Consider the following 13,322-nt stretch of genomic DNA (forward strand, 5'->3'; position numbering starts at 1 on the left):
GTAAGAACTGTGCTCCACAGGGTTTTCAATAGCTGATTTTTTGGAAGCAAATCATCAGGCCTTTCTTCCTAGGTGCCTTTGACTCAAATCCCCAAGCTTTCAGTTAATAGCACAGTGTGTTAACCATCTGCACCACCCAAAGATTCTTAAAGCTATAAAAGCAACTATAAAGTCATTAATTATTTACTGCTATAACATGCCAAATATCTGGCAATAGAAGGTTTTTTAATTTTTGGTTTTATTTCTAAGGGAGTAAAATTTTAGCTTCTTTATAATAATGCCTTCAATACAACATCTTATATCCACAATATATAGTCTGGGCATACTGTTTGGACTTAAAGAGTTTAAGTCATCTCTACAAATACTAGGAATTGAAATAAGATACTTAATAAAATTTAAATCTTACCAATATAAACTGTGTGCTATCCGGATATTTCCCAATGCTCTGGACAGAAGGAAGCACACTAATGAGCTGTTCAAGTAAATTTCATATTTCAAAGCCTACATGTAAAGGAAAACAGGAATTACTAATGGTCAAATCCGTACTAAACTGCTAAGATAAAATTACCAAAAGAGAGGAACTATATAAAGCAAGTATTACTCTTAACAATAAAAGATGACACTCACAAAAATGAAACAGATGAATTAACTTAGGTCAAATTAATGAAATCGAGCAGAAAATTATAAATTCAGGAATTGCATTTATTAGCTATGTTTAAATGGTCAGTAAATAAAAAAATTAAGGAAAAGCTCAACTCTGGTTTGTTCTGAGACTCTAAAAAGTCTGAGAATTAAAAAACTAAGTACAATATGTATAATATCCAAGCGGGGCAGCTGACCATAGTGGGAGAAAAATCACACTAAATCCAAATGCAATCCCTTAAACCATCTCACACTACAAAAATACTTTTAATCAAAACAGAAGGGGCAGCCGTTAGCAAGTTCCCTGCTCATAAAAATGCGGGAGGTTTAAGAGGAGAATAATCTAGTAAAAAACTCACTTGCACAAATTGCGGAAGAAGATCTGTTAGTTCATCATCACTAATGGCCTCGATCCAGGTCACAGCTAGGGATCTTACTTCCTGATCAGCAAATCTAGAAGAGTACCACAAAATTAAGATTTGATGATGATGTTTCTAATGAAGCTGTGTTTCCTAAAAACACAATCTCAATCTATTCTGGACAAAGAATACTCAAATAGTTTTGTTCCAAAGCAATGTGTTTCTTCTTCTTTTTTCAGGAAGAAAATCTTACGCTACACAGATTCAATTTTGGGACTGTTTAGAAAGCTTAAGCTTATGAAAATGAATTCTGGCACACATCATAAAAATATAACAAGTTATTAAAAATTTTCACCCTAATCCTCTGTTTAATTTTAAATGGTACGAAAATGCCTTTTTCATAGCCTCAATGCAAAAGATGTATTTGTATAAATATACATTTACATATTTATATCGTACTGAATTGCTGTACTACTCCTACAACATAATACCTTACTAGAAAAACCGACAACAATAGAACAGCAAATAAATGCATCCACAGTTGACTTACTTTGAATCAAGAAGCTCCAGTGCAGTCAGTGGGTGCAATGGAGGCCACTGTTGAAGCAATGAGTAAGTTTTGGCAAGGTTAACCCATTTCCAGTTTGGGGCACTTGCTAGTATTTTAGGAAGACAATTTGGGTGTTTGAGGCAATAATAACGTTTCTCCCACAAAAAGGCTTTATCTTCTTTAGAAAGTCTGCATACACAATAGAATTAAATTACTTCTCAGTGATTTAATAATGACAGTTATAATTTCAATGATTAAAAATACAAAGAAGAAATTTATTCATTTTGGGACAGGCACTTCTGATAGAATCATTAATACTAATTTGGAATAGAAAAATGCAATGTACAGAAAATACCACTAATTTACCCTAAATTGTGGATGGGAAGAAATCATTCTGCCTTGATAAAAGAGTCTTAGTTATAAAAATGAGGGATAATTTAGTACAACAAAAATTTATTGAGCTCTAACCAGCTGCCAGGCACTAGAAGTTAAAGTTGAATAAGCAGAACCCATCATGAAAGACAGAAAGATTTCATCCATTTGACACAAGTAATATGAAATGCTGAAGGAGCCCTGGTGGCACAATGATTAAGCACTCTGCTGCTAATTGAAAGGTTGGTGGTTTGAACCTACCAGCCGCTCAGTGGGAGAAAGATGTGGCAGTCTGCTTCAGTAAAGATTACAGCCCTGGAAACCCTATGGGACAGTTCTATTCTGTCCTATACAGTCACTAAGAGTCAGAATCGACTTGTCGGCAACAGGTTAATATGAAATGCCATGCAAAAAGCAAAAGCTAGTACAAAATTCTAGAAGATGATTATATAATTCAACTGAGTAATATTCAAAATGGAAAGTACTTGTTTAGAGATGCTAATTACTTTAAGCTTAATGACAAATGTTTAATGAATGAAATACTTCACTGTTTTACTACCCATCCATTCACTTTTGCGTATATAACACATGCATATTACTGAAAAAAATTCAAATACTCCAAAAAGGTGTACAGTGAAGTCTCTCTCCTTTCAATTCCTCTCCCCAGAGGCAACTGCCTAAGCTTGCGTATTCTTCCAGAAATAGTCTATTCATATAGAAGCATACATATGGGTGTATCCTTTCTTTTACATTTATGGTAGCATACTATATACACTAATCTGCTCTTTGCTTTCTTCATTTAATATATCTTACACATCAGTACATACAGCTACATAGTATTATTCCAATGGATAAATGTATCATAATTTAAACCCTATTGATGGGATATTTCCAGTCAGTTTTTCAATAACCCAGATAAATACTATAATGAATATTCTTGCTTCCATCAGCAAGTATAAAAGAGTTTTCTCTAATATATATAACTGGAAGTGGAATTGCTGGGTCACAGAATATGCACATTGTGATCTTTATGGATTTTGCCAAATTGTTCTCCAAAGGGGTTGTACCATTTTGTAGTTCCATAAATAGTACAATTCCTGTTTTTCTTTATCCTCATTAACAATTTATATGAGATATTTTAATTTTTGCCAACCTGCTGTGTATAAAATCGTATCTTGTATTAGTTTACATTTCCTTGATTACTAGAGAGGTCAACATCATTTCATATTTTTAAAAGGTATTATATTTCTTTTCCAAAAACTGTCTGTTCATATTATCTACTTTTATTACTGAGTCATTGTTCTTTATCTTACTGATATGAAAATATTTTTATATATTAAAGAAATAAATCTATTAATATTTACTATAAATATAGTTCCCAGTCTGTTGTTTGTCTTTTGTTCATGTAAAAAGTTTGACTTCTGGAAATTTCCAAATTTTTATGTAATCACATAGTCATTTTATAATTAAAAAATAAACCAGATAGAATACTTCCCACACCAAGAGAACTGCTATATCATGAACTAAATCGGCACATTTAGTAACAGCCCTTAGCTTGGCCGTTACATTGTAAGAGATACCAGGACAAAACAGAATAAATGAAGCATACCCAAATGATGAGTCTCTGTGAAGAATGTCAACAAGTTTCCCTTTTATATCATTTTCCAGTGTTTCTAACTTTTGCTGCTGTATGATGCTTCTGTCAACTTCAGGACTTGTATAAAGGATATCAAATGTAGGAGAAGGAAAGTCAACCTTAAAAATTTTAACAGAAGTTAATTAAATTACAGCTGCAGAGTCCACATCTTTTTGATATTAACTTGTCTTTGCAAAAAATTGATTTTTCTCGGCAGTAGCGGTGACTTTTAGATTGAATATTAAATCAGTGCTTATGCTCCTTTTGTCAACAGTGATTACTATTGTTGGCAATTCTAAATAGCACATACATTGCTTGGGATAGGTACAAATGCATTTTTTTACTATTTCTCAGAAATAGGAAATGGTTTATTGGCATTTAAATTAAAGATAAATCCAGAGACTGACTGAAACAAAATCAAAGAGGCTTGTTTGATAATGACATAAATCAAGGTATATATATACATTTGTAATAAAGAAATTAAAATTTAAACCTCCTCACACACCAAGCAGTAGCATTACCTGTAGCACTATTCTTTCCATCACATATCCTTTTTTGGGTACTGTTCCAGGAATAGGACTTGTATGTGATGAAGTCCAAAGATATAGTAGCTTAGTTCCACATGTTAAAAACCTTCATGAATGTAAACAGAAGAATACCTGTGATTTTCATTTTAAAATTCAAAACATACCACATCATAAGGTATTTGGAATGTTAGTATTCAAACATTAAGCATACACTACATAAAAAGAATATCATCTTTAAGAACGTATCAGAAGGAGTCAATCTTCAACAGTGTACTGAGATTTTAGGTAAACATATTGAAGCGAGGAGTGGGAACTAAGGGAGGGAGAATGAAAGAAAGCATGTTGGGAGGAGTGGAGGTGAAGAGAGAGTACAAGACAGGTAAAGGCTCAGTCACTTGTCCCCAGAAAACAACTTCTATACTAGGAAGGCGAAGGACAATCTTTGGAGATCTTCTACAAAAGAATACATCTCAAGGCGGTGGTTTGGATTACAGAACTGCTCCCTGACTTTCACTATCAGAACAAAAACACATGCTGAGAAAACAAGTACCTACTTTGTGGCAAAGTACCGATCATTTGAGATGAGAAGTTACATCTGTGCCCTAGACGAGGGGTCAGCAAACTTTTTCTGAAAAGGGCCAGATAGTAAATATTTTAGGCTTTGTGGGGTATACAGTCTCTGTCGCAAATACTCAGCTCTGCCACTGTAGCATAAAAGTTGCCATGAACAATATGTAAATAAATATGCGTGCTGTGTTCTAATAAAATGGTATTTACAAAAACAGGTGGTGGGTCAGAGTTTGCCGACCTGTGCCCTAGATTACTAATTTATGGCCTACTTAAATTAATATATTTATTAATAAAGATATTGACATGTCTTTTATATGTAAGAGATTTCTAAAAAATAACACTAGATATATAAAGCAGGAAGCTATAAACTTCGCCGATCTTTGTTCATTTTATTCAAACACCAAATATACTTTCCAAAACTAGACTGTCTTAATGTTTTCTCTTGACAGAGTAACAGCCTTTGAATCTGTGACACATTATAATCTGTCATTTTAAGAACCATGCCCACTCCCACTAGATTAAAGAAATCCCAATCATATTATCTGCAATACGTAAATACTGTTATGTATCTCTAAATAAACATTGTTTTCTTTTAAAATGAGTACAATACCATTATCACTCCCAAAATAATTAGTGAAATTACTTAAAATCATCAAATATCTAGTCAATATTCAAATTTACCTGATTATCTCAAGTTATTTGAGACAATTGGGGAAATTTGAATATTTGTTCAAATTAGTATCCAAACAAGGTCTAACACTTGCATTTGGATGATATGTCTTTTTAAGCATCTGTTAATCCAGGAGTCAGCAAACTCTAGCCTACACCTGTTTTTGTAAATCAAGTTTTATTAAAACACAGCCAAGCTCATTTGTTTACATATTGTCTATGGCTGCTTTTACATTTGTTTTTGATTTTGTATGACATCGCCTGTAAAGCCTAAAATATTTTTTTCTATCTAGCCTTTTACAGAAAAGGTTTGCCAACTCTTGTTTTACTCTATACATTATCCCTCCCCACTTTTTCCCTTGCCATTTGTCTGCTGAAGAGACAAATAACTGAATTCTGTAGAAATTCCTATATTTTGGATTTTGCTGGTTGCAACCCTCTGGCGCCATTTAACATTGTCCCTCTAACTCATGTATTTTCTGTAAAGTAGTAGTTAGCTCTAAAAGCTTGATCTGATTCAGGTTTAGTTTTTTGGCAAGAATACTTAATACTTCATAGGTCCACATTGTATACTACTTCCTTTTGCACCTAATAATGAGGCACACATTGTTTGGCTATCTCTCTTTTTGTGACATTAAATAAAGTCGCCCAAAATGCCAACAGTGCTGCAGCTAAGAAACTCTGCCCTAAATATATTATTTTCAGTAGAGGTTGTGAAACAGTGGCATTCTATCATTCATTCAGCATTTATTAGCTGGAATTCTTCTATTAAATACTTTCTTATAAATTATTTGGTAACCCTAATGTAAAACTGTATAGGAAAGGCAGGTTAAATGCTTGATTTTTTCCATTTATTTACCAGTTTTCAGAAAAATGAGTTGAAAACTCATTTGTTATTGAGGCTAACTAAAATGCCCGAGTCATTTGGCCTCCATGATGCTGAATTCACCAAGCTGTATGCAGGCTGCTCAATCATCAGTGCCTCTAAACGTTTAAGTTATTTAAAAAAAAATTTCAAGACCAAGAGAGCTAGTCACTAAACCACAGTAAGTTCAGAGTGTTGGATGCAAATTATTTAAATATCTAACAGAAGTTAATTGTAAGTATTCTTGTGAATTTCAAAGGAGCATTGTCATTCTTCTAAAAATTTTTTCCTACTAGACAGCAGAAGCGGTAACAAGTGATGGTCCTGCTCTAGTGAGGCAGAGACTCCTGGTGCTTTCAAGAGCAGGAAGATTTTCAGAACTGACTTATTTATTAAAACTAACAGCGATGATACAATTACATTTAATTCTCTCTACTCCCTGACACTAATTTATCAAACACAGTTGAAAACAGTCCCTCTCTTTTATGTGTCCAATGATAGGACTATAGTCAACATTACAGCAGGAATGGATTATATTTAGCAAGGGGTTCTAAGTATACATTATTAATCACAGTCTCTTCAACAGGTTTTCTCTAGCCTTTGGCAGTTCAAAATTATTTAAGTGTCAAACAAAATTTGAGCTCATCAGAAGGTAGAGATTAAAAAAATCTTATCTTATACTGCCTCCTCAAAGTGATTAAAGGAAAGTAAATTTATTAAAATATAGGAACAAATGCTATACGTAAGTACATGGAAAAAGAACATTTCAAGAGGTGGTATCGTAGAACACAATCTGAAGCCAGTGCTTTGAACATCATGTGAGATCAATGATTACTGGAAAATCAAACTGCCTGTTTGCTATTTACAAAGAAAAAAGAAGTAGATCTAGATGAGCAGAACTTCTTCATTCTTAACTTTTTAATTGTTTTATCTTAGGTTAAATAAGGAGACCTGGTGGCGTGATAGTTAAGTGCTTGGCTGCTAACCAAAAGGCTGGCAGTTCGAACCCACCCAGTGGCTCCGCAGGAGAAAGAGCCGGCAATCTGCTTTTGTAAAGATTACAGCCAAGAACACACTATATGGCAGTTCTACTCTGTCAACACGGGGTCGCTAGGAGTCAGAAATGACTTGATGGCATTCACCACCAACATCATCTTAGGTTACATAGATCAGCTATTAAATCATTTCCCAATATGCTTTTTTTTTTTTTTTTTTTAACATTTTATTGTGCTTTAGGTGAAAGTTTACATAGCAAATTAGTTTTCCAATCAATGATTCTTACACTAATTGTTCTGTGACATTGGTTGCAATCCCCACAATGTGTCAGCACTCTCCCCATTTTCATTAGTCCGGTTTCCTTGTCCCTCCCTGCCCTCTCATTTTTGGTTTTGGGCAAATGTTGCCCTTTTGGTCTCACATAGTTGATTGTTTTAAGGAGTACATTCTTCACAGATGGGACTGTTTATTTTATAGCCCTTGGATACAATGTTTTTAGAGATACATCTAGGATTAAAACAAACAAACAAAAAACAGTGCTGTAGTATCAGATAAATTTGAGAGTGGCAAGCAACACGGGATAATAGTTAAGAACACAGACTCTGGAGCCAGACTACCTGCATTTAAATCCCAATTCCATCATTTATTAACTAAGTGCCCTGGTACAAGTCACAACCTCTCTATACTTTGGATAACACCACCACCTACTTCATAGAGTTGTTATGAGTATAAGAGTTAATATGTGTAAAGCACTTAGAATAATACCTAGCAGTTAGAATAATACTTAGCATACAGTAAATACTTTATCACTGTGTGCTATCATAGTAATATTGCTATTAAGCACAGTTAAATAAATAGGCTTCTTGACTGAAGAACTTTAGAGGCTTTAATATGCTACTATGCATTATCAACCTCCAAAATGTTCCCATGTACTGTACAAAATATATCCCAAATTTACTCAACTTTTTTTTTTTTTAAAAGGAAGACCTTTGTTCATCTCAGGAATATGTTATTACTTAAAACATAATTAGAATATTCAGCTGAAAGGTCAGACAAATCACACTATCCTAAAAGCTATAAGTAGACAAAAAGCTGAAAAGAAATTTCTTTACCCCTAGGATAAGAGAATTAACGCCTCAAAAGGTTTTTGGACACATGTGCGACCACTGGAGATTAAAGGCCAAGGGTCCAGAACAGTAAGGGCTGATTAGTCAGATAAAGAGGTAAAGGAAGAGAATAATGTGCAGATGTAGATTCTGAAACTGGAAAAGGGTAAGAGGGAATTGAGAAGAGGGAAAACTGAGTTGTTTTATTAATATCAAGGTGTTACATCAATAACATAGTACTTTACATAAATGACAGTCAAACAGTGAATTGGCTGCTGCTTTTCTCCTGGAACAATGAGTGGCAAATAATCCTTTGATATTTCACACAGATATGTTCAAACTACAGTAGAATAACTTTGGTTTCCTCTGATCTGTGTCTCTGAACTGACCTCCTTTTATCACAATGGAAAAATTAAGGCAGCTCCTTAGCTCATGTATGTCATTGTCCCCCATCTCATCCTCTAGCCAATTCTGATGCTGTAGATGTGTTCACAGTAACTCATCATCACAACTCAATAACACTTACCGTTTAAAGTCAAAAAGAGGTATGGAAACTTTGCCCAAAGCTTCTGGCCCCCTTCTTTGTTTATTAGAATCAGGGGAACTTCCACTGCTCTGATTCAAAATTCCAAAAAGAGTAAGGTGAAGAAGTGATTCTAATGGCAATTGTGATATCTGGATGGGAAAAAGGATTCTATAGGGGGAAAAAAGTATATTAATAGAAATTACAAATTAGGTTGAATGTGAAGCTTAATGAGACTGAAAATTTTAGATATTTTATTAGACTTATCAAATTATCTTTAATCTTGAATACCTTTAGCTAAATAGCAAGTGTAGCTATTAAAATTTTTAAATAAATAAATTATGTTAACAGTATAAAATTTTAAAATATAACATTTGTTTCTTTAAAAATTTGTAAGCACCTTTTACTTAAGAACTACAGTGTTAATGTCCAGGCAAAATGACAATAATCATCTTTATTTTCTTTAGGAAAAACTAGATGAACGCTTATGAGTATTTTTGTTTGGGGATGTATGTGTGCACACATGTACAAACATACATGTATGTTTACCAATGCATTCTTTTTTTTTTTTAAGTCTGGAAGGACATATAAGGTCAACAGTGGTCATTCTGGGGAGGTGTAGGATGTTAAGTGCTGAAAATGGGATGACACTTTTTATCTTATATGCATTTTTGTATTGTTTGAAAGGAGCCTTAGTGGCACTCCGGTTACCCACTTGACTGCTAACTGAAAGGCTGGTGGTTCACACCCATCAACCGCTCTGTGGGAGAAAGATGTGGCAGTTCGTTTCTGTAAAGATTTACAGTGTTGGAAACCCTATGGGGCAGTTCTACTCTGTCCTATAGAGTCACTATGAGTTGGAATCAATTCGATGGCAATGGGTGGGGTGGTGATTGTTTGACTGCCTTCACAGACATACATTACTTTTGTAATTTAAAAATAATAAAAGAAAACTAAAAAACTATTTCATAAGTGTGGAATGAAAAGTAAAAAATTATGCACTTTCCTATCTGCCTAAATGTTGAAAGAAATCCCTTAGTTTAAAAACATTTAAAAAATATTAACAGTTCAAAATATCTTGTACACGGATTTGAGGGTAGAACTTTTTTATGTTAATCAAGAGCCATGTTTCATATATACAGTGTTACAGAATAAATACAAAAGTAAGCAATGATATAGAATACCATCTTTCTAGAACTATATGTAAATTTATATCTTTAAGTTACAGTCAAGGAAGAATTAATGGCATGTTTCTGCAATTTAACTATACACAGATTTAAAAGAATACTTCAGATTTTTTAATGAAAAATCAGTCTATTTTATAAAATCATATCTCGAAGAGACCTTAAGAAGTCAGTAAGAATTGAATGAAGTGTAATGAAAATTGTAATAAAAATGAAAGCTAGAATGTGTACATGAAAAAAATAAAAGCACAGAGCATACTGAAAGAATAAAAAGCCAGAAATTTCACTTACAGTTCATCCCATTTAATAAGATAGAAGAAATTCTTGTAAGTGCCAACCTTCTTTGATTGAATAGGTTTAAAAAGATCCTTTCCATTATGAGACAGGGAACATATCAAATAGTATTTTTCATAACTGAGAAAAGAAAGAGTTTAATTTTATTTTATTTTGGTAATACAAATTAGCCAACTAATAAGAATACATATTATTAGCAGTTCTTCCCCAAAATGACTGCTTTCTGAAATAATCTGGTCACCATTCATTTGAATTTTTAGAAACTGATCTGAAGTTTAACCATTGTAAACTCTATGGAAATAGACAAGAGGTGTGACAAAGGTGGTACAGAAGTTAACATATGTCTCTAGGTGCCAGGCTAAGGCGTGCCATAGTGACAACGGTTAGACAATTTATTTCAATTTTATACACAGTTATAGTTACTACCAGCTGCTCCTTAGAAACCCCATGGGGCAGTTTGACTCTATAAGTCAGAATTGACTCAACAGCAATGGGTTTGGTTTTTTTCTTTCTAGTTACTAGATTTAGATTTTAGTTGAATAACATTGAATACTGTATTCTTTCACTTCCAGGTAAATTCTAGGAAGAAAGTACAAACCCTACCTTTGCTAGCCATTTTCCTTGCTAAGCCAGTGACAGAGAGTCAGCTAAGCATATTATCAGTGAAACGGACCTGACTTGCATTGAGCCAGTCCTTCCAGTCTATTGGGAGGCTTTCTTCCACGGGGACAGATGCTATTGTATTCTCTCAACAGACAACAGTGACTCAGTCCTTAATTGCCACAAGTACAGAGCTGGCTAGGAACAATCAGACAATCTTCTAAGGCAGGAATCTCAGGTTCAATAAAACTGTATTTATACCAATGTTCATTGCAGCACTATTCAGAATAGCCAAAAGGTGAAAACAGCCTAAATATCCACTAACAGATGAGTGGATACACAAAATGTGGTACATATATACAATGGAATATTACTCAGCCATAAAGAAAAATGAAGTCCTGATACATGCTACAACATGGATAAACCCAGAGAACATTATGCTGAGTGAAATAAGTCAGTCACCAAAGGACAAATATTATATGATCCCACTAATATAAAATATCTAGAATAGGCAAGTGTACAGAGACCACAGTTTTTCAGTGGTTTCCAGCAGGTGGGAGGGAGGAGGGAAAGGAGGACTCAATGCTTAGGGGACACTGAGTTTCTTATATGAGTGATGGTTGAACAACATGAGGAACATAATTAATGCCACTAAACTGTACATGTGAAGACTGTTGAAATGGCAAATGTTTTGTTACATATGTATTGACCACAAAACAACAACAACAAAAACTTGTATACTTACTTACTGCTAGGCTTACATTTAACTCTTTTGCTCAAATATACAATCTATTAATTTTCATTCTAAATATTTCAAATCTAATCTCATTGGTTCACAAAACACCCTTACCTACTTGGTTTCTTCTCTCAATCTCATTCCATTTGCTCCTATTTACTTTGGCATTTTATTAACTTTCTTTCCATCCTAATTATCATTGTAGTTTTTTGTACTGTCTTCTACTGGGTATTTGTCCTCCTTATTAGTGTCTCTAAATTTATCCGTGTGTGTGTGTGTGTGCGCGCGCGCACGCGCGCGCATGCAGGGGGGAAGAAGTGGAGAGTAGTGTCCATTTAAATGGAAGTTCTATCAGGGCAGGGATTTTTTGCTGTCTTGTTTACTGCTGTATCCCGAGTACTAAGAATAATGCCCACAGATGGTGCTCCATAGATATTTACTAAATGAATTAATATACCACATGCAAGTCATTTTATTCTTACTTTTACTTATTTATTTTTTAACCAAAGCCCAATTTAAGCAGAATTTATTTTTGGTATCTCTTCACCAGGATTTAAATTATTTTTTAACACTAAGCTATTGTGAAACTATTTCATAAATATTCATTTCAGACTTTTTATAGTTTATATTAGTCAATTACAAATACGATGAAATTGGCAAACAATATAATGTCTTTATGGCATTGACAATAAGAATATAAAAAGGAAAACCTATATTAAAAATTTAATAGAAGAGGAGACTTCAACACACCACTTTCAGTGAAGGACAGAACATCCAGAAAGAAGCTCAACAAAGACATGGAAGATCTAAATGCTACAATCAACCAGCTTGATCTCATAGATATATACTGAACACTCCACCCAACAGTAGTCAAGTATACTTTCTTTTCCAACGCACATGGAACATTCTCCAGAATAGACCACACATTATTAAGCCATAAAGCAAGCCTTAAAAAAAATCCAAAGCATCTAAATATTACAAACCATCTTTTCTGATCATAAAGCCATAAAAGTAGAAATCAATAACAGGAAAAGCAAGGAAAAAAAATCAAACATATGGAAACTGAACAACACCTTGCTCAAAATCTACTGGGTTATGGAAGAAATTAAGGATGGAATAAAGAAATTCATAGAATCAAACGAGAATGAAAACGCATCCTACCAGAACCTTTGGGACACAGCAAAAGCAGTGCTCAGAGGTCAGTTTACAGCAATATAAATGCACACATCCAAAAAGAAGAAAGGGCCATAATTAAAACATTAACCTCACAACTGGAACAAGCAGAAAGAGAGCAGCAAAAGAAGCCCTCGGGCGCCAGAAGAAAGGAAATAATAAGAATTAGAATTAGAGGAGAATTAAATGAAATAGAGAATAGAAAAACAACTGAAAGAGTTAACAAGACCAAAAGCTGGTTCTCTGAAAGATTGACAAAATTGATAAACCACTGGCCAAACTGACAAAAGAAAAACAGCTGAGAAGCAAATAACCCGTACAGGAAATGAGATGGGTGATATCACAACAGACCCAACTGAAATTAAAAAAATCATAACAGAATACTGTGAAAAACTGTACGCTAACAAATTTGAAAACCTAGAGGAAATGGACAAATTTCTAGAAACCACTACCTACCTAAACTAACACAAACAGAGGTAGAACAACTAAATAAAGCTATAACAAAAGAAGAGATTGAAAA

At 33.9% G+C, this 13,322-nt stretch overlaps 1 protein-coding gene across 5 annotated transcripts in view; it reads right to left on the bottom strand.

The window, feature by feature from the left end:
* Window positions 1-13,322, bottom strand: part of PIK3C2A (phosphatidylinositol-4-phosphate 3-kinase catalytic subunit type 2 alpha) — a 129,171-nt gene that overhangs the window by 27,119 nt on the left and 88,730 nt on the right. For all 5 annotated transcript variants that reach the window (XM_023737569.1, XM_004369680.2, XM_023737568.1 and 2 more), the window contains 7 exons: window positions 10,291-10,413; window positions 8,819-8,986; window positions 4,081-4,192; window positions 3,533-3,678; window positions 1,552-1,740; window positions 1,002-1,095; window positions 407-501 (listed from right to left, as the gene is read on the bottom strand). In XM_023737569.1, the coding sequence (XP_023593337.1) occupies window positions 407-501; window positions 1,002-1,095; window positions 1,552-1,740; window positions 3,533-3,678; window positions 4,081-4,192; window positions 8,819-8,986; window positions 10,291-10,413 (927 nt within the window). The remainder of the gene's footprint in view (window positions 1-406; window positions 502-1,001; window positions 1,096-1,551; window positions 1,741-3,532; window positions 3,679-4,080; window positions 4,193-8,818; window positions 8,987-10,290; window positions 10,414-13,322) is intronic.

Source organism: Trichechus manatus, unplaced genomic scaffold, assembly GCF_000243295.1.
Source record: "Trichechus manatus latirostris isolate Lorelei unplaced genomic scaffold, TriManLat1.0 scaffold00006, whole genome shotgun sequence".
NCBI classification, from domain to species: Eukaryota; Metazoa; Chordata; class Mammalia; order Sirenia; family Trichechidae; genus Trichechus; species Trichechus manatus.